Here is a 22,425-nt window from a genome sequence, read left to right on the forward strand (position 1 = left end):
AAAACCTAGACCTTGGCTGAGACCAAAACAGATGCGAAATACTGAAGTCCCCGAATACACAATTTTCAATTTCCATTTGATAGCTCAGGTTTCGAACAATAAAACAAAATATAGACAATGGTCCCGTAGACAAAAGTGCATTTTAAGTTGGACCAGTAACCTCGTCGCCTATCTTCGTCATCAATATTTACATATTACTCTGGGACATTCAACTGATCTGCAAAAACTACCAAGATAAACAACAACTTTTGTATTATTTTAAACGACGATTTGATTGTCCACTTGGCAGCCATGGATTTGCTTGGATATTTTAATTATATTTACAATTAAATGATTAACTAGTTTCACAATGAAATGTTATTGCTGCGTGTATGAAAAAATCTTAATATAAATATAAGATCAAATTCAATGAATTATTTTCAATATTAAGACTGGAGGTAGTATAGTTACTAGGGAACTAGTATTAGCTTAATTGGAGTGAACGTTTTAAAACCTGCATATACTATCTATTCAAGAAGTCTATCACTCACATCAAATATTTTATATTTATAAGGCAAATGTTCGAAATGATATTGTTACAGCTCAACTAACTTGTTTACAACGACTGCAGATTTTTTTTGTCGTATCTGTATCAGCACCCATTGTTGGGGCTTCCTCTCGCTCGACTTTTGTGGAACCCCATGTAAAGTCAATACAAAAGCCCACTTGCCACCCAGCCAAATGAATCCGAACCACCTCTTCGCCACGCATAACAAATGTTTTATGACCCCTCCGACTGGTGCAACTGTGTTGGCTGCTGTTTCACGACTTGTTTCCGATTATAAACAAGTTGGGCCCGTGGATTGGTATAAAAGGCCGGGTGCCCGGTTGACCCATCATCACAACACTAAGAAACTCGGACAGCGAGGGAGCATCCGGCTAAAGACAGCTAACCAGCAGAGAGACACCCACCCAAGCGGCAGAATGAAGATATTTGTGGTGCGTTGGAACTTGGACTACCTCTATGCCAAATGGATTACAAGGGATTATAATGATTGCTTCTCTTTCAGACGGTTCTGATGGGCGCCCTGTGCCTGAGCCTCAGCCAGGCTGACATCAGCTTGACCCAGGCGGGTTACAACTACCGCATCCAGCAGCAGCAGCAGCAACCGCCCATTGTGGCCCACCTGTTGAACCAGCAGCTGCAGCAGCAGCAGCAGCTCCAGACCCAGCATTCCTCGCACCCGGTGCTTCCACCTCTCCCACTGCCCTACCTCCCGCCCGCTGGCCAGTTCCATTCTGCCCAGCCTGCCGTTCGTCCCACAACCGGATCGTTCCCCATGCCCGCCGGCTTTCCCGTCAACTTCCAGACCGCTCCCATCCAGCAGCAGCGACGTGCTCGTCCGCGTGTGAGGATTCCCAAGCGTCCCATTGTGACCAAGAACTTTTTCATCCACTCGGCGCCTGAGGAGTCCGAGGATGAGGTCCAGGACGAGCTGAACCAGTTGGCCCAGCAGCCCCGTAACCACTACAATGTGCTGTTCGTCAAGACGCCGGCTCAGACCAATCGCGCGGCGGCTCTCAACTTGGCCAAGACCCTCAAGCAGGAGAAGACCGTGGTCTATGTGCTGGCCAAGAAGACGACCGCCTCCGATCTGCAGGATGCCATTGCCGAGGCGCCACAGCACATCAACAAGCCGGAGGTGTTCTTCATCAAGTACCGCACTCCAGAGGAGGCCCTGAATGCCCAGCGGCAGATTCAGTCGCAGTACGATACTTTGGGAGGCAGTTCCACCATTACCGACGAGGGTGTGGCCCCCATCACCTCGGTGGTTGGCTCCCTGGATCCCCCAGAGGAGGAGGAGGAGGAGCAGCAACAGCAGCAACATTCAGAGGGACACTTTGCGGAGAACGGTGCCGGAAACTCTGGCGTCGGTCCCATCGGCAATCATTATCTGCCACCGAACCAGTTCTAAGTATTCTTCATTGCTCGTCCACATTCAGATCTAGTTAGCTGTCATCAACACCACTTAGGTTTAACTGCTTGCCAATGTTACCCAAATCCGTATTAAAATATAATTGTAAAAAAACAATTGATTAGTAATACTTTAATTGGTCCCACTAAGTGGGCTTGCATTAATTTAGCTCTTCGAACTGAACGAACGTATTAATAGGAGGAATTAAATTTTTTTCGATCCAAATTATGTTCTAGAAAAACAATTTCAATATTTGCACTTAAGCTCGGGCGGCTTGTCGTTTGAAACTGGACAATCTTCAAGTACATCCTTCATTTCAGCAAAGGACTGCGCAAGCGCCTTGGCGATCTTTTGGTGATCAGTTGCCTGACAATGTCGCCATGCAGATATGGCCAAAATGATGTCATGCTCACGGGGATTGTAGCAACAGGCATATCCATCTTCTACAGAAGGTCCATATCCCATGAAGGCATCATATTTGGTGGCCACCTGCGAAGTGGACATTCGAAAGTGCGTGGACTTCACATATCCAGGCGAAGCGAAGAACTCCGGAACCGGTAGGCAGTTCTCCAGCGCCATTAGTTTAAGTCCAAAGAGGTGTCGATCGACTCCCTTTCCCAGAAGCGCCAGCTTGGCATACATCTGATGGCACATCACTGCCTCGCGAATCTTACCAGCCCGCTCCTGAGCTGAGGCACTCACGTCATCCATGGCGTGACAAAAGGCCAGGGATTCATTGGAGCACGAACGGATGGTTTCGGTTCTGCCGCCATCGAAGATGCGCAAATGCGCCGATTCATATTGAGCAGCTGGCTCGTAGTGCAATTTGAAGAATGCCAACTGCAATGCCATCTGAACAAAGCTATCGGGACCAAGTCGCTGTTTCTTGATGAAATCCTTGCCGTAGCAATCGAACTTAAGAACCTTCATTTGCAGATCCTGGACAAGTTTGTCCACGTTTTTTTGCGCGATTATCAACCATTGCTCCACGCACTTGCTTAGATCACAGAACATTATTTTCTTCGCTGGAATAAAGTCCTCCGATCCGCATTCCCCGTAACTAGGGTCATCCTTCATCTTCTTCACCACATAGTCCATCATCATGGCGATCGGTTGGCCCTCGGCTGGCGAGTGCTCGTAGGTGAATCCAACGTGTCCATTTGGGTTCACCACCAACTGAATCGTTTTATCCATCCAGCGGTTGGCACTGTTGCACTTGCTGCCCTTTCCATGGATCAGCGTGAGGATCAGTTCTTCGGCATCTCGACCTTCTTTTGGACTGGTGCACTCGTCGAGGGACACTGTGAACATAGCATTCTGAATGGTTCTCAGGGCATGTCTATTACGGGGCGTATTTGACAGGTGTTCGTATGCCTCGGCCCAGTTGTCCCTCGAATCGGTGGTCAAGATTCCATAAGGCACTCCCGGTTCCTTTTCCTTTGCCATTATTTCCTCCAGTTGAACAGCCAGACATGGTGCAATTATAAGTTTTCCTTGCTTGTCGTATATTTTCAGTTGATAGAAGTGATTCCGGTAGATAACCACCACATAATCAGAGCACGGATTGTAGACGATATCGTCGGTACCCCTTCTCGGTATCCGGCATGTGCCGAAAACTTTGCCAAACTGACTGTTGTCCAACTCGTTCTTGCCCATTTTCACAATCGGAATCTTCTTGGCGTGCACCAAGTCATTGAACTCACCCAAACCGAAGATAACTCTCGATGTGTAGTCCACAAACTCATGGGCACTTTCAAAGTTCTGTTTGGGAAAGGTCATGCCGGGACTGGAGAAGCAAGTCACTGGCGACCGAAACTGCAAGTAGGCAACCTTCAGCCAGCGATGGGCTAACCAGTTCCTCTCCTGATCACCAGCTTCCTCCAGGAGCTTTTGTAGCTTAGCGCCCTCCTTCCTCTGGAATTCGTTAGTAATCTTCTCTTGCTTTTTGAACTCCTCGAGTGTCAGCAATGGTTGTACGGTTATCATGAAGCGTTTCAGGATTTCTTCAAGAGGTAAGACATGATACTTCAGAAGGTTGGGCTGATCGGACTTGGGCTTATCCTTGTCAGTGCTAAAGCTGGCAATAAGCATTCGTTTGCCGAACGTATGTCGAGTCTGTTGCACAGCCGATATCCTTGCGAAATTCCAAAGGACCTTTCCATTGTCACGAAACTTCATCTCGCCCTTGGCGGTTCTCAAAATTTACCCTGAAAAGTGCGATTCGCACTTCACTTGTGTTCCAAATATATGTATAATTTTTACGATTTTTTACAAAAATAGCCGCATTGTTACAGTAAATTTCCAGTTTGCATTGATCAGTTACATTATTTAAAATAATTTAATTCGAACTATAAATGTTAAAGTTACCAGCACTATACGTACTTCTAAAATGTTTAAAAATTTAATAATTTAATAATAATAGATGTGCTTCATTTAATAGTTTTCATTTATATTTTCAGAATTTGAATGATTTTTATAATGTTTTTATAATGTCTATCTTGTCACTAATCCTGTAGAGCAATCATTTCCTCCTGGATATCCTCAGAGCTGTCCGTTTTGGATAGACTTAGGTGAGTGCGTATAAAGTCGTGATAATAAGATATTGAAGCGTGAGCATCTGTAGAATATAGTAAATGAGCTGTAATATGTATTTAACGCATATTAAGTAACTCTTACCTGGATATCCTTTAGCACATGGCAGTCCCCAGTTGACCAGAGCCACCAGCTTGCCATTGTGCACCAGGGGACCACCGGAATCTCCATGACACGCTCCGCGTCCCTTGTCATTGAAGGTGCAAACGTGGCCAATGTCCACCCGAGTGCTATTGTCGTGGGCAGCTCGACACTGCTCGAAGGGCACATAGTTGACCTCCAGACTCTGCAGACGGGCGGGAACATCTCCGCCCAAGGAGAGGGTTCCCCAACCCGTCAATAGGAGACGGGATCCTGGAACCAAGGCCTCGTGATCCAGTTCCACCGGTTGAGTGGCATTGTCAAACACAATAGATTCATTCAGATGCAGCAAAGCTATATCGTTGCGATACTTGCGTGGTGCATAGTTGCTATGCTCCACAATCCTGTCGGGATAGTAATACTTGGACCCATTTTGATGCAGATCCTGTGTGCCTGTTAGGACTCGAAATGCCGTCGCCTGTCTGCCTCTTGTACAGTGAGCCGCCGTTATAATCCACCGTTCATCGATGATAGCACCACCACAGGAATGAGCACCACTGCCGATTCCCTGAAGGGATATCTGGTAAGGTGCCAGGCCATCGGTGGCCTCCTCCCCGCCCACAATGCGATTATTGGTATACTGTGGAGGATATAGGATCTGACTTGTGGCACTGGAAGTGAACAGAACAAGTGGTAACCAAATGAGCAACATAACGACTTCTTGTCTTTTGAATTACTGAATATCGTAACACCTCGGTAAATGTATCTTATAGGTAAATTGCGCTTTACAATTACGAGTTCAGTCACGTTCCACAGCCAATATCTGGTTGCAAAAGTCCAGCTGAGTGGAGAACCCTTCATTCTAGGCAACTAACCACTCAGCACAAACAAGGTTGTTCTGATAACTACGATTCACTCTAAATTTACATAACAGGAACTTGAAACAAGGCGATAATTAAACTACATTAAAAGGCTATAAACAAATATTTAAACTATCTAGGTCACAATTAAGTGTCATTATCCCTACTCAATATTTTTGGTGTTCTGACATATGTGGAAACAATGGAAACAATTCTCAATCAGTTCTATTTAATTATCTTATAATTTGAGAACCTGCTGGAAAACTACTTAGGTATTGTTTATTTCCATAGCCAATCATACTCGAGTCTAATCTGAACATTAAGTAATGCCACAGGTGATAGCCAATACTTCCTGATATCCCACTTCTTCCTAACTGGCGCTTGTTTGTTTATTGACTCAGTTCTGAGAACTGAATATCATGATGGATCATGCGAATGACTGGGCTTTGGAGTTATCTGGACAGTACGAAGTGGGGGATTTCTTTCAGAGGATCTAACGAAACGGCAGTTTTTAAAAGTGCTAAAATTGAATAACCGCCTTAAAAAACATGACATACGTAAAAGTTTTTATTTAAACTGAAACGCAATTGTTCATTTATTTGTTCATAAATATTTTATGATATCTTTGATATCTTAGTGATAAAATTTACAGTCTAATTTGATCAATTTGCAGAAGCCATTAAATGGCAGCTGCTATTTTTGTTCGGTTTTGGCTTTTGTACCCCCTCGGGTGACTTTTGGACCTCTAACACGCGGTTCCAGCGTCTGTCATCATCTTTTCGATCCAATCGTGGTAGTAGGCGACCGAACCGAAGACATCCGGATAGCCAATGGCACAGGCCTCGCCCCAGTTGACAACGCCGACGAGGGTTTGGTTGGCGTCCACCAAAGGACCGCCGGAGTCTCCATGGCAGGATCCCTCGCCCTCCTGGGTGAAGGTGCACACGTGTCCTTCGCTCAGCCAGTTGGCGTTTCGCACTCGGGAGAGGCAGTTGTCGTGCTCGATGTAGTTCAGATCGATCTTCTGCAGCTGGGTGGAGTACCTTCCCCAGGTCTTGGTGCTGCCCCATCCCGTCAGCGTTAGCTTATCTCCCACCTTCGGCAGTGATCCCTTGCTGGCCAGTTTAATAGGTTGAGTCAGGGCGTCGTAAACAATGGGCTTAGCCGTGTGGATCAACGCTATGTCATTGTGATAGGCTGGTTTGTCGTGACTGCAATGGATCTTCGATCCATCTACCAGATACTCCGCTCCTGGCTTCGTATAGTCCAATGTGCCGGTGACAATCTTCAGGTACTGAATGGGCCACTCCATGCAATGGGCGGCGGTAAGGATCCACTGTGGCGCGATGATACTGCCGCCACACACATGCTCGCCAAAGGTGTTCATGATGGACACCTGGTATGGAGCAAATCCAGTGGGGGAATCGACACCTCCAATCACCCGGGTCTCGGGCTTCACATGGCCCAGATGATGATTTAACTGATGTCGACGATGGATCGTAACGCTTTTCGCCGAGCATTGAGACAGGATCACCAAAACACTGATCAGTACTAGCCACTTCATTTTGCTTCAAATATCTGTTTCAATTAATTGTATGAGTTTTTTAATGTTGTGTTGTGTTCAACTTCCGTAAGCGGTTTGCTCATTTTTTGGCGCTGAAATCGCTTTTATAGCGCTGTGCGAAATTTCCTTATCTCTCGAAGAGTTTCTTTTAAATATTTTTTCGCGATAAGCGGCTCAGTTCGGGGGAAGCTTCGATAATGAAAATTTCCATAGCCATAGTATATAGTACCTGATAGGGGGGAATTCTATAGCCATTTGGACTGGGAGTGATAGACAACTAGCACACGACCGTAATAAGATTACTCATACACAACGGGGGCGGACTTTGTGCTGACTCGAGTTGTGCTTGGCAGATGTTAAGACGTCGTCGGTTGATAGGGTCGTAATCGGATGGAAGTTTACTCAAAATTCACCTGGAATAATGGCGAAATGATTGAATGCCCCATTGAAGATACTGAAGTCGTAAGTAAAAAAATAGATAGGACAGTCTTAAACAAATATTAAAGGATTTATAAAAATAAATCAGATAGCTTCGATAAGGAAAACCCTACTTATTTTGTTTTTTATCAAACACTAAAAAAATATAAGTTGTATAGACATGGTTCGGTGTGTCAAGGTTTGGTAGTGTATTATATTGTTTATGAAAAACCAGTTGATTTTTATGGCTTCAATGAAGTTTTGACGTTTCACTTATCACCCGCAATTACAACAATTGGTAGACGTCTGGAGGTAGGGATTATCAAGATTTCAAGTTAATCAATTGTTTCACATACTGGATTTTGGACTTTGACATAATTTAGGAGACAATGTATCTTTTGGAACATCCGTAATAAGATAGGCATAATAAAAATATTCGTCTGGCGATACTGAAAAGCGGACCACAATTTTTACAGTATTTTATTGAATAAAGGTATCTTTCCAGGACAAAAATAATTGATATGACTACTTGCAATTAGGAAATAGCACATCCGTTAATCGTGGATATAATCCAGCTGTAGTAAAAGCTAATGCGGGCGAAAACATCGGGGAATCCATAGCCGCAGGGAACGCCCCAGTTACCAACGCCCACCAAGCGACCACGACTGTCCACGATGGGTCCTCCGGTATCCCCATGACAGGCTCCGGCTCCCACCTTTCCCACGGCACAAAGATGACCCACATCCAGATCTGGAGTACCGCCGTAGGTGGCATTGCACTTTTCCGGGGCGACATAGGTCACATCCAACTGCCGCAGCTCCCATGAGAAATCTCCTCCGATATCCGTGCTGCCGTATCCGTATATGGTTAGCTTTTCACCATCTATCAAATCCTCCAACGGAGCGATTGTGATATTCTGGGTCACATCATCGTAATCGAATAGTGTATGTGTCTTGATCAAGGCAATGTCATTATGGTACATGGGGCTGTCGAAGTTGCAGTGCATGACGATATCCTCCACGGAGTATATCCAGCCCGCCGATCCCCAGTTATTATAAGTGGTGGTCACCACCTTCACGTTGTTTTTTTGCAATCCAGCTAAGCAACTAGCCGCGGTTAGGATCCACTGATCGTGGATGATGGCGCCAGCACAAAAGTGGTTACTTAAAAGAGTAGCATAATTCACTATTGAGACTTCAAAATAAAATGTTACTTAAGACACTAAAACGATATATTGCTTTAAAAAATAGTATAATTACGTTAGTAAATGTTACCAATCGGATAACTAGGATAGGATAAATAAGGATAAGTTAATTACCCATAAGCGTTTTGTACCGATACTAGATAGGGTGCCGCCAGGACATCGGACTCTACTCCTCCGATGATTCGGGAGCTAAATTTATTCGCGGCTTCGGATGTTTCTGAGGTGAAGGCCCGACGGCGTAGACTTGCCTCCGAAAAGGATAACGCCAACAGGACGAGGGCGAGTATAGAGACCGCTCCGATTTGGTATGACATCTTGAACGAACAGCTGAAGTTGGACTAATTGCAAAGCAGTGCAGCTAAAAAGAAACTAAACTACAATAAACGATATTCAGTATACGATATTAGATATTTGGCGTGATATTAATGAACCGCCATAAAGGTATTGCAATCTCAATCATGGTCAGCCTGAACAAAACCCACAAATTCTCCCCTCGTAAAAATCCCATATCTTTTTATAAATCAGCAAATCAACACAAATCATGTTTCCTACACTTGGTCAAAAAATGACTTCAAAATGATTTCAAATGACTGGCATATAATGGTTTATTATTTACACATCTTATCGAACTACATATATAGTGCTAATAAATCCTGTGAAATTATAAATTTTAGTTTTCAGTTACATAAGGTAACAAATATTAAAATAAATTTCAAATTTAAGTAAGCATTTTTTTTAAATCTACAAAGGTGAACGTTTTAGTAATCTAAACTTGCAAGAACTTTATTTTTTCAAACATCAACGTTGAAAAAAAATAATTTTAAGCAAGTAGAACTGAACTTTAATACCCCATACTAAAGATAACTTTGCCCAGATAAAACTAAGATAGAACTCGAAAGCGTATTAGTGGTAAGAAAAAAGATGCATTCTTTAATGATGAAATCATATTTAATAGTGCTTTTGAAATATATTTGTCATATTAAATCTCTGGCCAAATTGATAAGCCGCATTTCCCTCAGTGCACAGATAAGAGGTGACAATGACTAGGCGATCGTACATCCATTCATGGTGGTGCGGATCCAATCGTTGTAGAAGGCAATACGCGCATACACATCCTAGTGGATAATAATAGGTGGCAATAAATACATATATTACCCTCCGATATAGGCGGAATACTCACCGGATAACCACGTCCGCATGGCACACCCCAATTACCGATGCCTACCAAGCGCTCCTGCTCGTCGATAAGCGGTCCGCCAGTGTCCCCATGACAGGCGCCCTTGCCCGCGTCCATTTGGACGCACACATGACCCAGGTCCACATCATCTTGGTTCTGCAACTTCTCCCGGCACGCGTCCACCGGCAGATATGTGCCGGATGCCTCCTGCAGATAGCGACCATAGGTGCCCATGGCCTCGGAGCTGCCCCAACCGGCGAAGGTCAACTTTTCCCCTTCTTCCAATTCATCGATATCCGCCAAGGTTATATTCGTTGTCGCATCGTTGAATTCGATTTTGGATGACAACTGCAGCAGGGCTATGTCATTGTGATACAGCGGCTTGTCGTAGTTGCAGTGCACACGGATCCGGCTCACAGAGTAGTACGCAGCATATAGATCCCACCAGTCCACAGTTCCAGTCACAACGAGCAGGCTTGAAGTCCTCAATCCCGCCACGCAACTGGCCGCTGTGAGCACCCAGTATTCGTTGAGTATGAGGCCTCCACACAGGTGATACGAGTATGCATTTTGGATACTTGCTATCCAGGGCCATTTGCCCTCGGCGGCGGTGCTGCCACCGGCCACACGACCTTGGGGCACAGCTTCGGTGGAGCGATGCCTCTCGATATTGGCCAAACCCGGAAGTGGGTCACCTCGCATCCTCATGGCTTCCGTTGGCCCCTGAAGAGCCAGCAGAGTCAGACCCAGCAGCACCGTAAGGTTCCACCTATTTCTCATGGTTGGTATATGCGCGGTAAAATCGAAACTAAAACCCCTCAGCCGGGCCACCTTAAAATTACACTTCATATGGCGGATCTTATCGCCCAGTTTGGTCGATTTTTGGATAATAGGAAGTTTATAGGTCTGGACATGGCGATAAGTGGCATATGCGGCAATGCGGCCGTGGTCATTATGAGCTGACTGGCTAGTTCGACCGGTGCATTTATAGAGTGCCGAGATTTGCAGTGTCACACAAGTCCATTGGTTTATCAGCAACTAGGTCTAATTGGACGTTCCGCCTTTACCAATTGCGTTTTATCCTTGTAGCCGTAAAGATACCTGGCTGTTAATGGCCATAAAGATTACTGGCCAGTGGTCAGTTGGCCGCGAAAAAAACCCAAGTGAACCAACTCCCGATGTGCGATAAAATCGGTTTATATGGAATGCATATAAAAACGCTCAGTTGGGTCATACAATTTTCCATTGCTGGTCATTAATTCGCGCTGTCCGTCCACTCGGAAATATTTGTTTTGGGTGATGGCTGTCCGTTTGTCTCTGATTTGGCTGCTTCTGCTGGGCACTTCCATTGACGTCACGCGCGGAAAGCGTTTGGATCGTAAACTTTTGGACAATCGCATTGTGGGTGGCCAGGAGGCGGAGGACGGAGTGGCTCCTTATCAGGTGTCCATTCAGACCACCTGGAAAACCCACATCTGCAGCGGAGTCATTCTCAACAAACAGTGGATCCTCACAGCGGGCCATTGTGCACTAGACTTTAGCATCGAGGATCTGAGGATTATCGTGGGTACGAATGATCGTCTGGAGCCAGGACAGACCTTATTTCCGGACGAGGCCCTAGTCCATTGCTTGTACGACATTCCCTATGTCTACAATAATGACATTGCGTTGATCCATGTCAACGAGTCGATAATATTCAATGATCGCACCCAGATCGTTGAGTTGAGCAGAGAGCAACCTCCGGCAGGTTCCACGGTCACTCTGACGGGATGGGGTGCTCCGGAAAGTAGCTATCCCACGGTGCAATATCTGCAGACCCTCAACCTGACCATCATCGCACACGAGGAGTGCAGAGAGAGATGGGACTTTCACGATGGCATCGACGTCGGTCATATTTGCACCTTTACGCGGGAGGGCGAGGGAGCCTGCTCCGGAGACTCCGGTGGTCCACTGATGTGGGAGGGCAAGCTGGTGGGCCTGGTCAACTGGGGAAGAGCCTGCGGCGTCGGCATGCCAGACATGTAAGATGGTGTCTATAGAATCGCCTTATAAGGTGGGAATTAATGAATTGCCAATCCTTTCAGGTATGCCAACACAGTTTACTATCAGGATTGGATCCGCAGGACTCGCTCAGGATGCAAGAATCGTGTTAACTAAAAGGGATACAGATTAACTGGTATCACTATGATGTATTTTGGTATAAATATGTGAAATAAATGTATTGACTAAAGCAACGCTGATAACTTTTACCCCTACTCATGTGGTCATTGCCTGCTTTTAGATGGGCAATCAACACTTTTATAGATCTGTTTGCTAACATGTTATAGCATAAGATAATGCCAAGCTAGGGCTGAAAAATTGTACCATATGTTATACGTGAAATGATTAGGCCAAGATTTACTATAATAAATGGTGAAAATAAGTAATGAATTATATGTTAATCATTTTAGTGCGTTTAAAATGGATTCACCCCGTTTGCTAAGAATACTTTTGTTATTAAATTCTTTTGATTTCAGTTAATTTTGAAGTCTAAAAAGAGATTTTCTGATTGCAAGCAACCTCTGGCATCTCCAAAAATTAATATATTGTTTAAAATTTTCAATTACTATTAGTGGGCAGGGAGTTATTTTGAAACCTCATTGAAAAGATATTCAATTCGAACCGATTTTACGTAGAAGTCCTATAAACTGAACTGGTGGTTTCTTTTGTAAATTTTATATTAGACATTCTTGACCAGATACAATATATATCCTTTAGATATATGATGTAGCTGGTAATAGATGCAACCCTCGTTTTTACAAAGTCCAGTGGTGATATCCACCAATTGACCATTCTAGGTATTATTCTTATGCAATGACGACGCTGACATTGATTGCCCTGTCGCAAAATGATAATCAGTGTGTTACGATATCAGACTTTATGGCATAGATACATTACCGATTTACGATAAAACCCCAGAACTTACGATAAAACGTTCGAGTATAAAAGAAAAATCACTGCCCATATGCAGGTTTAATTGTCGCATTGAAAGTCAAGCACCCACCACCATGATGGTTCGACAGGGTGTTTCGCAGATCCTGGTGATCTTCCTAGCCTGCAGTTGCTATAACCCCATTAGCGCCGTGCGTTTGGCGCAGCTTAGTGAGGATCAGCTGGAGTGGATCTCGAAGGCGGAAGGAGTCAACTTCCAGAATCGCGTTATCAATGGCGAGGATGCGCAGTTGGGCGAGGCCAAGTACCAGATATCGTTGCAGGGAATGTACGGAGACCACACATGTGGCGGATGCATCATCGACGAACGCCATGTCCTGACGGCAGCCCACTGCGTATATCGCTATAACCCCACCAACCTGCGAGTGATCACAGGAACTGTGCAGTGGAAAAAGCCGGATGCCATCTACTTCGTGGAGGAGCATTGGATTCACTGCAACTACGACAGTCCCGCCTACCACAATGATATTGCCTTGATTCGGCTGAACGATACGATCAAGTTCAATGAGTACACTCAACCGGCTGAGCTGCCCACAGCTCCGCTGGCAAATGGGACGCAGTTGCTCCTCACGGGCTGGGGCTCAACGGAACTCTGGGGCGATACGCCCGATATACTCCAAAAGGCTTATCTCACGCATGTCGTCTACTCGACTTGCCAGGAGATAATGAACAACGATCCGTGGAACGGTCCATGCCATATCTGCACACTGACGACTGGTGGACAGGGAGCCTGCCATGCCGATTCCGGCGGTCCGCTGACGCACAACGGAGTACTCTACGGCCTGGTCAATTGGGGTCATCCCTGTGCAATTGGAACTCCCGATAGTCACGCCAACGTCTACTATTATCTGGAATGGATCAGGAGCATGATCTCGGGACCATGTAGCAACTGTCACTGCTATGCTAGTAACTATCCTAATCTGTGATCCAAGGGGACGATATGCTGAGCAAGATACCATATACAATTTTGATTAGGTAAGAATGCACGGTGACTAACTTGTGGAAATAAAATCAACGGCAGATTAACAATAAGAAAATCGTGTTAGTATATTACTTCGATATCAATTTATATAGATTTCTATATCTACTTCCGAGTGTGTTTATATTGTTCATATAATAATAATATATCTATAATTTCATATGTGTATGTAATTTTGCCTAGATTAGGTGTCTATATTTTCTTGTTAATTGTGTTTTCAATATAAACCTCGATAAAGGAAGGCGTTAAAAAAAGTGGAGTGATTTTAAGATATTTAAGACTTGATAATAACGTAACACCATTTCATCAGGCACTTTTATAATAGTGTTAATTTTTCTTTATTTTCCTCTGAAATCTTTCTAACAATTGACTATTTAAATTTGGTAAGTAAATTAGTAGTAGCATTTGCTGTTGCCGCTGATCTTGCTGCGAATCCAGTCCAGGTAGTAGTACACATTGGCCTGCACATCGGGCAGTCCGACCCCGCAGGGTCGTCCCCAATTGACCACACCCACCACATGGCCATTGCTCACCAGCGGACCACCGGAATCGCCGTGACAGGCGCCCTCACCCTCACGCGAATAGGTGCAGATGTGACCCACACCCATGCTGCTGGTTCGGTTGAAGGTCTCGTAGCACTCATCCAGAGGAACAAGGCCCACGGTCAGCTTGTGCAGGTCCTCCATGGAACTCCCGTAGGCCACATCGGAGCCCCAGCCCGTGAGGACGATCTCGTCACTGAGTTCAACCGGCCTAGTGGGCAGAGCGATCGGCTGGGTCAGCTCATTGAAGGTGATGTTCTGGGTAAGCTTCACCAGGGCGATGTCGTTATGCATGTAAGGCTGGTCGTACATACAGTGTCTGTGGATCTCGGCGGTGTAGTAGACGGCTCCCGGTTCTGCCCACTTATTGGTGCCCGTGATCACATTGACCAGGGCGGGAATGAAATTTTCCACGCAGTGTCCGGCGGTTATGATCCAGTTTTCGTTTAGAATGGCACCACCGCATTTATGGGAGCCCACTATGGGTTGCAGGGAGACCTGGTACGGAGCAAATCCGATCTCAGCCTCCTCGCCACCCTTAATCCTGCCAGATGGACCCGCCGGAAAAGGTCCAACTAAGCGCTTTGATTCACAGTGATTTTGGGGCTTTGCAGCTAGGAGAAACAAAAGGCTTAGACGGAGCAGCTTCATCTCGAAGGTTTGACCAAGTACTGAAGACTAAACGCCAACTTCTTCGCTATCAAAACTTTATTAACTGGCCCCTGCTTATCGAGGCAATTTTATCGTTGCCTTATAAATTAGTATTTTTTATGGATTATGATAGTCACAGTAAACGGAACCTTTAGGAGTGGTTGGAGCTGAAGCCAGTGCACTTTGAATTCCCACTCATGACATTGCGTATCCAATCACGATAGAAATAAACAATGGCATGAACGTCCTGAAAATATAAAAAAAGTTCTGATTGGGTTCTAAGAATCTTTATGTTTTCCAAGAGGCATGGAAAAGTATTTTTTTGAAATTCAGCTACAAAATTCTGCCGCTCATTGCCTTAACAAAAAGATTTCCGATCACTTACCAGAACTCCTGTCGCGCAGGGCCATCCCCAGTTGACCAGCCCCACCAGGTAACCATTGCTAACCAGAGGTCCACCGGAATCTCCATGGCAGGCACCTTCGCCCAGCCGCGAAAAGGTACAGATGTGACCCACATCACAATCGTCATCGTTGCTCAGCAGGGCTTTGCACTCGCGATGGGGAACGTACTGAAGGTATAGAACCCGCAGATCGATGGGACTGGTGCCCCAGAGCACCGTGGATCCCCAACCAGTGAGGATCACTTCATCACCCGGCCCGGGATCGGCTGAGTGCGCTCGTCCCAAGCAATCGGCTCAACTAATTTCAGCAAGGCAATATCATTGAGCATCTTCGGATTATCGTAGTTACAATGGCTATGGATGGCTTTTAGGAAATACCTGCCTCCCGGTTGGTTATACTTATTGGTGCCCGTGACGACAACCAGCCATGGAATATAGGCATTTTCGACACAGTGAGTTGCGGTCAGGACGAATGTCTCGTTTATTATGGCACCACCACAAGAGTGGGCGCCGGAGATTCCCTGCAATGATATCTGATAGGGAGCGAAGCCATCCTCAGCCGCCTGACCACCAATGATCCGTTGATCCTTATAAAACCGCCCATCCGTGTAGTTTCCTTTGATTCCTATGGCTGTTATGGATATGAGTCCCGAAAGTCCCAACAAAATAAGTAAAACCGCTGCCGACATCTTGTTTCTGGCCCCGGTCAGCTAATGAAGTTTTCAACCGAACAGGCTGCCTTCTTGACCATTTATCGGAATCTGATAAAAAATCAGTTTATGGCGCGATTGGTGGAACCTTTGGTCAGGCCATTTTGACTTTACTATAGTTCAATCAAAACCGCTAAGGGTAAAACCAGACTAGCTCAGTCCGCGATTGCATTTCAGCCATGGCGTTTGCACGTTTCCTATTTTATATTCTCCTGTTCAGTTTACTCTACTGTGACCTATTGGCAATTGAGTACTTTATTGTGGGTGGCCAGAATGCAGCTGAAGGAGATGCCCCCTACCAGGTGTCGCTCCAAACTCTTTTGGGTAGTCACCTATGCGGTGGTGCCATCATATCGGACCGATGGATAATAACGGCTGGTCACTGTGTCAAAGGATACCCGGCCAGCAGACTTCAAGTGGCCACTGGAACAATTCGTTATGCGGAACCAGGAGCTGTGCATTACCCAGACGCCATCTACCTGCACTGCAACTATGACAGTCCCAAGTACCAGAATGATATTGGCCTGCTTCACCTGAACGAGAGCATCAGCTTTAACGCCCTAACTCAGGCGGTTGAACTACCCACATCCTCCTTTCCCAGAGGAGCTTCGGAGCTGGTTTTCACCGGATGGGGATCTCAGTCAGCGGCGGGGTCGTTGCCATCCCAGCTGCAGCGCGTCCAGCAGCAACACCTCAGCTCTTCAGCTTGTGAGTCCATGATGTCCGCCTACGAGGATCTGGAACTGGGAACTTGCCATATTTGTGCATATCGTCAGGCAAATATTGGAGCCTGCCACGGAGACTCTGGAGGTCCTCTAGTTCATCAGGGCACTCTGGTCGGCATACTCAACTTCTTTGTACCCTGCGCTCAGGGAGTGCCGGATATATTCATGGATGTAATGTACTACCGCGACTGGATGCGACAAACGATGAGTGGCAATGGCAAATGTGCACAGGTCAACCAGCAGGCAATAGATGGATAAAAACATTTGAACTCATTAAAGAACCTGAATTCCTAACGTAATTCCTTAATGCTGTGCATAATTTATTAATTTATTAAACCATTAAAACATAAGATGTCTTTCAAACTGACTTGTATCATATATCACCAAACACGCACTAAAACCGCCAAAAACTCGCACCCAAGCCGCACACAAATCGCCACCAAACCGCACACAAACCGCAAGCAAATCTCGTCCAAGTCGCACTTAAAACGAAGGGCAGGACATTATCCTTTACGGGTCACTCGTTAGGGGTCAACCTGTACGGGGCATAGTTCACTTGTATTTTGGCGGGAGTGGTGAATTATTTTGATGTTTCTGGAGGCAAGTGATATTCTTGGCCCACAGCCAGGAGGCCGTTCAGACGGACAGCCGGAATGTCTTAGTGATTCAGCCACCCGCCGTTTTCTGATTTATTTCGGAAGAAGAGAAGTGTCGCACTGGTCGCACGTGTCGTTCAAATCTAATTGGAAGCAGGTAGACCCAGACAGACGTGGTCTTAGTCATGATTTGAGTTGTGAGAAAAATTTCGACACAAATCGCTCACGGCGCATGGAAATTCTGAAAATATTTCTATCGGCACTCGCTGTTCAGATGGGGGAAAAAGAACCGGGAAAACTCTCAGTTGTGGGTTGTATCTTGGCATTTTGAAAAAGATTTTCAGTTGCTGTATTGACTTGGACGTGTGCAGTGCGGGTCTCGAATTTTCTTGGAATACGCGGCGTATACGCAATCCGTGGGCTATATGTAGACGCGTGTCTTGCTCATATTTTTATATATACAGCAATATATAACAAGTGAAATTTCGCAACTAGTGCAAAGTCGAGGGAAAATTATGTTAAATCCAGTGAAAATGCCAAAGTATGTGAAATAGTTTTCCCAATTAAGGCAAACCGACTGTGCTGCAATGTATTTTACATTCTTACCAAGAGTGATGAATAATTGCGCTAAAAGTATACGGCCAACAAAAAAAAACGTTCGAATAAATATATTACCAAAAATAAAATAGATTCTGAATATTTTGTGTTATGTGAATTTCAGTTTGAAATATTGCGTACAAGGCGTTGCCATTTCGTGATATATTCAGACGATGAAAGGTCTCTTTGCTGGATCGCAAAGAAAGAGCCATTAAATGTTCAGTTGTGAGAGCGTAAAGTGCATTTATCTGTCGGGCACCAGATGTTAATAGAGCCTCTGATCTTTATTTAGCCTCAATCGCATGCTCTGCCGCACCTGGGGTATCTTCGGGATATAGTACCCAAGGGGAACCGGCATATGTATTTCCCAAAATGATTTATTTAACAAGGCGTACAAGTTTGAGTGATTTTTTAATAGAACACATAAAGCTTTTGTGCACCCTTCAGTAGATTTGCGCAAGGTCTTTGGGCTTTTCCATCACATGGAGACCTGGAAGTTGACGGAGCAACAGGTGCAGATATAGTTGCATCCTCCCCGTAGGGATACGAAGTGGTAGAATCTCCGTAAGCAACCCAAGATGATGAGTATGGGTCCCAATAATATCCAGATGACGTAGTTGAATCTGAGCAAGAGCAGCCTGCCAAGACGCAAAAGAACGCAATAATAGTTAATAACCTCATCTTAGTCGGCTTTAACACAAACTAATAAATGATAGATACAATTTTATCAATTATATACTTCTTATCTTATTTATTTTCAATTGTTTAACGAAATAATACCCTGAAACAGTTGGGCAAATGCCAAATTTCCTATGAAAAGTCATATTGGTCTGACTAATATTTATTTTTCATATTCTATTGCCAAATTAATCACCAGCTGTTGTATGTGAAATATTAAAAATTCTAGAAGAGGCAACCACCTTTGTAAACTTTGTATATTTCATTTGACAGCCCACTGTGCCATTGTTTATTATATTCCAATTATTTTCTAAATATCCAAGTAACAATGCCGAAGCGGGAAAAGGCTAAATAAAGCGTTGGCACGTGAAATTACTTGACGGCAACGGGGCGTATGCGCAACAAGAGATTTTAACAGCCCAAGCAGCTGTTGAATTAATTCAAACGCCATGAATAATGATGGCCAATAAAAATAAGATTTGTTTAAAAGTACACGCGCTTCGCGTTCGCATAGGTTTTGAGAAATGTTAGTACAGAGTTGTTATGAATGACGTATAATAATGTATGTTGTTTCATATCTACCATATGTATAATTTCATCTTATATTTAATTACTTCTTTGATGAAGTTAATCATAATATCTTGGGTTTTTTCCTAGATATTTTAAGAACGAACATCTTGGTTATTTTCTTAATTATTTTACGAATATTCTCCAAATTCAAAACAACTTTAATTAAACGTTTTCTTAATTTTATTTTACGGAGTGATTTTGGGGGATCACTTTAAATTTCCTAAAAGCGCCTTGATAGCACTGAAATCAGGTAATCAAAATAAAATTGTTTGATATATTTATACGAGCATAAACATCCAAGCCAAATAAAATCAAGGAATTTATGACAGCTGATTTGGCCGAAGCGAGTTAGTCATCACAAGACTAAACAACATATGATTTTAATTTAAGAGTTTTATTGGTTCTACGATCCACCGATTTGGGATTGAGTCAAATGATGGGGGATCACGGAATGAGGAATGCGGAATGTACTTGGGGCGACCGCCAGAGATGGCCAAAAGCCAATCATTTTCGCAGGAGGCACTTTCAATTGTGGCCAGCAGCAGAGAAGATTGAAGCGAAAGCATAAAACACAAAAGACGGCAACCAGTTCTATGAATAGAATAACAACAAAATCAGCTGCGCGTCGAAAATCACATTTGTGATGAGTTGCATGGGGGAGGGGGGAGTGTGTTGGAAGCAGTGGGTGGGGACTGGGGGGCTCATGTAGTAGCGTCGCCAAAAACCTGCCAAACAGAGTCAAGAGTGCAGTCGACGTCGACTGCGACTGCGACGGCGAGTCAACGTCACTCGCAATACCAAAAACACAACACAAAACATGAAGCGAAATAAATATTGAACAAATTATGTATTGAAGACCTTTTACAGACGAGGATGCACTTTTAGAAACTTGTGAGAGATGTCCATACTTAATTAAAATTATGCAAAAATATAAAAATTAAAATTACAAATGAAGTTATTTAATCTTCTTAATATTACTATGATATATATAATAATATTGTATTCTAATATCATTTCCAACTTGAAATAATAATGGATTAAATATAATGCAAGGAGTTATTTAAGATGACCCTCGTCTGTATGATTTATCTGAGAAAATAATAATAAAGAAATTGAGAAATAAGCGGCGAGCATTTGGCTGCATAAAAACTTTGAGCAAGGAGGCGCACACAACTCAGTCGAGTTGAGAAATTGTCGCGGCCAGTACGAGTACGAGTAGCAAAGAACGCGAAAGCAACGCGCGCATCTCGTGCACACATTTTCAAAACCAAAAGAAAGAAATTGTGAAATTTGTTTACGAAAAAAAAGAAGGATTTGCCCAGTCTGTTTGTGTTGTGTTTTTGAGAGAAACGTGCTCGCCACGCCAGAAATTGTGTAATTAGCGGGCCATCAAGTGATCAGTATTAAGCGCACCCACTAAAGTATTACAACTCGATATCATTAGACGGCAGCGATTCCTATCAACAGAAAATCCAACGATATGGCGTCCAGAAAAGTGAGTTTTTTTCTCATTGTGGTGCTAGGGTGGCCCTTATTCGATCGGCAATCGTTGCATTTCACCCACACGATTTTCCACGATATATTCACGACGAAAATGGAGGACATGTGCTTCTCATTACCTTTTCATAAAAACTAAATATTTGTCAATTTATTTTTAGTCAAACGGGCGGACGAAATTTGCTCACTTGCGCGCCTTCGTTGTGCAAATGTTGGGTGTAATTTAAGTTTCAAATAAATTCAAATTAATTAAAATGGAAGTGCAAATTTATTTAGCATTTCATTGGCGGCGTGTTCGGCGACGCTGATTCATGCGATTCCCCAGCGATGCAAGTGGCGCCTCACGTATTCGCCGTCATTTGGCCGCCGTTTTTGGCCCGATTTGAAAAGTTTATTTCCATATATGGGAATCCTCAGCCAGACGCACTTGCTCCATATGGCCAGCTGTCCCCGCGCAGTTCCACTCCCTTGTGGAATGTAGTGAAGGTTTCGAGTCCAAAAAATACGAATGTTAAACCCAATGATCCTTGTAGAAGTGCTATTTTTGTGTTTGATTTTTGGGATTGTTCTATCTTTTTATTTTACTCGAAAATATAAACATTTTGAAGCCATATTATTTATAAAAGAAATATAATTTCTTGGCGCCAGTTGCTCCACATGGAGGTGCTGTAGTTATTGCAGATCTTTCCGTTGTAGTTGCAGAACCCCAATAGTTGTACTCCGTTGATGTTGTTGTTGTTGAGGCAATTGCAACAGCGGTTATGGTGCACAAAAGAAGGAGAATGGCAAATAACTTCATGTTGCTAACTTTAAATCGAAATTAATATTTCACTTAACATATTTTGCCCTTATATACTTATAATACTTTAGAACAATTGTTAACACAAGTGTTTGCAAGATTTGATGGAATTTTATGGAATGGTGGATGGAGTGATGGATTAGGACAGTTAAGTAAATACTCTAACTTGCTTTTCCAAAAATAAGTTTACAAATGTTTGGCATGCGAAAATAGACAGTACCCGTTTTAATCGGAGTGGTTATGATTTTCGTAAACAAGAACTTTATATTTCTTTTTTAAAATGTTTTTAATCGTAAACTTTATTTATGAGCTGAAACAGGAACTGTAGCATTAGCTAGATTTAGTTATTTATCTCCTAACAAATTAATCCTGATTATACCCGTTAATCGTAGAGTAAAAGGGTATACTAGGTTCGTTTAAAAGTATCTAACAGCTAGAAGAAATCGTTTTCGAACTTATAAATCCTATAGATCTCAGAAACAATAACGCTAAAAGTTAACAGTGTTATTATTAATATTACTATATTATATATATATAATATATATATTAATATATATTATATGCAATATTATTATTAATTATGCTGATTCTATAGACGTATACGCCGCGCAAGTTGGTTTTAAAATAATCCCTCGCCCACTCTAATATCAAAAACTATCGAGAGTTGAGTAATGGGTATCAAATAGTCCAGGAAATCGACTATAAAATTCCTCTTCTTTGTTTTGTGTATAATTATAGTTATATTGCAAAATGTAGTCGTCGGTTTTATTATAGAACTCCCTTGATCGCCCACCGTTTGTTAAACCATAGTTTAAAGTCTGCGTATATCATAAGAAA

At 43.7% G+C, this 22,425-nt stretch overlaps 13 protein-coding genes across 15 annotated transcripts in view; 5 read left to right on the forward strand and 8 right to left on the reverse strand.

Annotated features, from left to right (window-relative positions):
* Positions 1–869: 869 nt before the first annotated feature.
* Positions 870–2,072, forward strand: LOC6616781. The gene is made up of 2 exons (XM_002041082.2): positions 870–978; positions 1,050–2,072. The coding sequence occupies exons 1-2, from the start codon at positions 964–966 to the stop codon at positions 1,953–1,955; spliced, it is 921 nt and encodes a 306-aa protein (XP_002041118.1). The 5' UTR covers positions 870–963; the 3' UTR covers positions 1,956–2,072.
* Positions 2,073–2,085: 13 nt separating this feature from the next.
* LOC6616782 (carnitine O-acetyltransferase) lies at positions 2,086–4,284 on the reverse strand. Its single transcript, XM_002041083.2, has one exon. The coding sequence runs from the start codon at positions 4,131–4,133 to the stop codon at positions 2,202–2,204; it is 1,932 nt and encodes a 643-aa protein (XP_002041119.1). The 5' UTR covers positions 4,134–4,284; the 3' UTR covers positions 2,086–2,201.
* Positions 4,285–4,404: 120 nt separating this feature from the next.
* On the reverse strand, positions 4,405–5,369 carry LOC6616783 (chymotrypsin-2). The gene is made up of 2 exons (XM_002041084.2): positions 4,632–5,369; positions 4,405–4,572 (listed from the first exon to the last, which is right to left on the reverse strand). Exons 1-2 carry the CDS (start codon positions 5,338–5,340, stop codon positions 4,460–4,462), a joined length of 822 nt encoding a protein of 273 aa, XP_002041120.1. The 5' UTR covers positions 5,341–5,369; the 3' UTR covers positions 4,405–4,459.
* Positions 5,370–6,082: 713 nt separating this feature from the next.
* LOC6616784 (chymotrypsin-2) lies at positions 6,083–7,138 on the reverse strand. The gene has a single exon (XM_002041085.2). The coding sequence runs from the start codon at positions 7,050–7,052 to the stop codon at positions 6,234–6,236; it is 819 nt and encodes a 272-aa protein (XP_002041121.1). The 5' UTR covers positions 7,053–7,138; the 3' UTR covers positions 6,083–6,233.
* A 516-nt stretch (positions 7,139–7,654) lies between these two features.
* LOC6616785 (chymotrypsin-2) lies at positions 7,655–9,013 on the reverse strand. Its single transcript, XM_002041086.2, has 2 exons — positions 8,788–9,013; positions 7,655–8,632 (listed from the first exon to the last, which is right to left on the reverse strand). The coding sequence occupies exons 1-2, from the start codon at positions 8,985–8,987 to the stop codon at positions 8,005–8,007; spliced, it is 828 nt and encodes a 275-aa protein (XP_002041122.1). The 5' UTR covers positions 8,988–9,013; the 3' UTR covers positions 7,655–8,004.
* Positions 9,014–9,583: 570 nt separating this feature from the next.
* LOC6616786 (chymotrypsin-2) lies at positions 9,584–10,662 on the reverse strand. Its single transcript, XM_002041087.2, has 2 exons — positions 9,854–10,662; positions 9,584–9,788 (listed from the first exon to the last, which is right to left on the reverse strand). Exons 1-2 carry the CDS (start codon positions 10,628–10,630, stop codon positions 9,717–9,719), a joined length of 849 nt encoding a protein of 282 aa, XP_002041123.1. The 5' UTR covers positions 10,631–10,662; the 3' UTR covers positions 9,584–9,716.
* Positions 10,663–11,086: 424 nt separating this feature from the next.
* On the forward strand, positions 11,087–12,084 carry LOC6616787 (chymotrypsin-1). Its single transcript, XM_002041088.2, has 2 exons — positions 11,087–11,871; positions 11,935–12,084. The coding sequence occupies exons 1-2, from the start codon at positions 11,150–11,152 to the stop codon at positions 12,005–12,007; spliced, it is 795 nt and encodes a 264-aa protein (XP_002041124.1). The 5' UTR covers positions 11,087–11,149; the 3' UTR covers positions 12,008–12,084.
* Positions 12,085–12,862: 778 nt separating this feature from the next.
* On the forward strand, positions 12,863–13,993 carry LOC6616788 (chymotrypsin-1). Its single transcript, XM_002041089.2, has one exon. The coding sequence runs from the start codon at positions 12,898–12,900 to the stop codon at positions 13,765–13,767; it is 870 nt and encodes a 289-aa protein (XP_002041125.1). The 5' UTR covers positions 12,863–12,897; the 3' UTR covers positions 13,768–13,993.
* A 128-nt stretch (positions 13,994–14,121) lies between these two features.
* LOC6616789 (chymotrypsin-1) lies at positions 14,122–15,049 on the reverse strand. The gene has a single exon (XM_002041090.2). It carries the CDS (start codon positions 15,011–15,013, stop codon positions 14,213–14,215), a length of 801 nt encoding a protein of 266 aa, XP_002041126.1. The 5' UTR covers positions 15,014–15,049; the 3' UTR covers positions 14,122–14,212.
* Positions 15,050–15,134: 85 nt separating this feature from the next.
* Positions 15,135–16,105, reverse strand: LOC6616790 (chymotrypsin-2). The gene is given in 3 exon segments (XM_032722292.1): positions 15,135–15,260; positions 15,399–15,673; positions 15,676–16,105. Coding segments are annotated over 3 exon segments (801 nt in total). The 3' UTR covers positions 15,135–15,164.
* Positions 16,106–16,269: 164 nt separating this feature from the next.
* LOC6616791 (chymotrypsin-2) lies at positions 16,270–17,214 on the forward strand. The gene has a single exon (XM_002041092.2). The coding sequence runs from the start codon at positions 16,306–16,308 to the stop codon at positions 17,107–17,109; it is 804 nt and encodes a 267-aa protein (XP_002041128.1). The 5' UTR covers positions 16,270–16,305; the 3' UTR covers positions 17,110–17,214.
* A 1,073-nt stretch (positions 17,215–18,287) lies between these two features.
* LOC116801618 lies at positions 18,288–18,733 on the reverse strand. Its single transcript, XM_032722293.1, has one exon. The coding sequence runs from the start codon at positions 18,723–18,725 to the stop codon at positions 18,456–18,458; it is 270 nt and encodes an 89-aa protein (XP_032578184.1). The 5' UTR covers positions 18,726–18,733; the 3' UTR covers positions 18,288–18,455.
* A 1,859-nt stretch (positions 18,734–20,592) lies between these two features.
* Positions 20,593–22,425, forward strand: part of LOC6616793 (filamin-A) — a 31,321-nt gene continuing 29,488 nt past the window's right edge. Inside the window, exon 1 of one of the 3 annotated variants that reach the window (XM_032722282.1) lies at positions 20,593–20,787. In XM_032722282.1, the coding sequence (XP_032578173.1) occupies positions 20,773–20,787 (15 nt within the window). In that variant the 5' untranslated portion in view covers positions 20,593–20,772. The remainder of the gene's footprint in view (positions 20,788–22,425) is intronic. The other 2 variants (XM_032722283.1, XM_032722286.1) reach the window with 2 other exon arrangements.

The sequence above is a fragment of the Drosophila sechellia genome, chromosome 3R (assembly GCF_004382195.2).
Source record: "Drosophila sechellia strain sech25 chromosome 3R, ASM438219v1, whole genome shotgun sequence".
NCBI lineage: Eukaryota > Metazoa > Arthropoda > Insecta > Diptera > Drosophilidae > Drosophila > Drosophila sechellia.

Excerpts from the sequence above, each read along its gene's own strand:
- LOC6616782 (XM_002041083.2), bottom strand. The coding sequence starts at position 4,133 with ATGAAGTTTCGTGACAATGGAAAGGTCCTTTGGAATTTCGCAAGGATA.
- LOC6616783 (XM_002041084.2), bottom strand. The coding sequence starts at position 5,340 with ATGTTGCTCATTTGGTTACCACTTGTTCTGTTCACTTCCAGTGCCACA. Across the intron at positions 4,573-4,631 it reads ATGTGCTAAAGGATATCCAG|ATGCTCACGCTTCAATATCT; the intron begins GTAAGAGTTACT and ends TATATTCTACAG.
- LOC6616784 (XM_002041085.2), bottom strand. The coding sequence starts at position 7,052 with ATGAAGTGGCTAGTACTGATCAGTGTTTTGGTGATCCTGTCTCAATGC.
- LOC6616785 (XM_002041086.2), bottom strand. The coding sequence starts at position 8,987 with ATGTCATACCAAATCGGAGCGGTCTCTATACTCGCCCTCGTCCTGTTG. Across the intron at positions 8,633-8,787 it reads TCGGTACAAAACGCTTATGG|TAACCACTTTTGTGCTGGCG; the intron begins GTAATTAACTTA and ends TACTCTTTTAAG.
- LOC6616786 (XM_002041087.2), bottom strand. The coding sequence starts at position 10,630 with ATGAGAAATAGGTGGAACCTTACGGTGCTGCTGGGTCTGACTCTGCTG. Across the intron at positions 9,789-9,853 it reads CATGCGGACGTGGTTATCCG|GATGTGTATGCGCGTATTGC; the intron begins GTGAGTATTCCG and ends ATTATCCACTAG.
- LOC6616787 (XM_002041088.2), top strand. The coding sequence starts at position 11,150 with ATGGCTGTCCGTTTGTCTCTGATTTGGCTGCTTCTGCTGGGCACTTCC. Across the intron at positions 11,872-11,934 it reads GGCGTCGGCATGCCAGACAT|GTATGCCAACACAGTTTACT; the intron begins GTAAGATGGTGT and ends CAATCCTTTCAG.
- LOC6616788 (XM_002041089.2), top strand. The coding sequence starts at position 12,898 with ATGATGGTTCGACAGGGTGTTTCGCAGATCCTGGTGATCTTCCTAGCC.
- LOC6616789 (XM_002041090.2), bottom strand. The coding sequence starts at position 15,013 with ATGAAGCTGCTCCGTCTAAGCCTTTTGTTTCTCCTAGCTGCAAAGCCC.
- LOC6616791 (XM_002041092.2), top strand. The coding sequence starts at position 16,306 with ATGGCGTTTGCACGTTTCCTATTTTATATTCTCCTGTTCAGTTTACTC.
- LOC116801618 (XM_032722293.1), bottom strand. The coding sequence starts at position 18,725 with ATGAGGTTATTAACTATTATTGCGTTCTTTTGCGTCTTGGCAGGCTGC.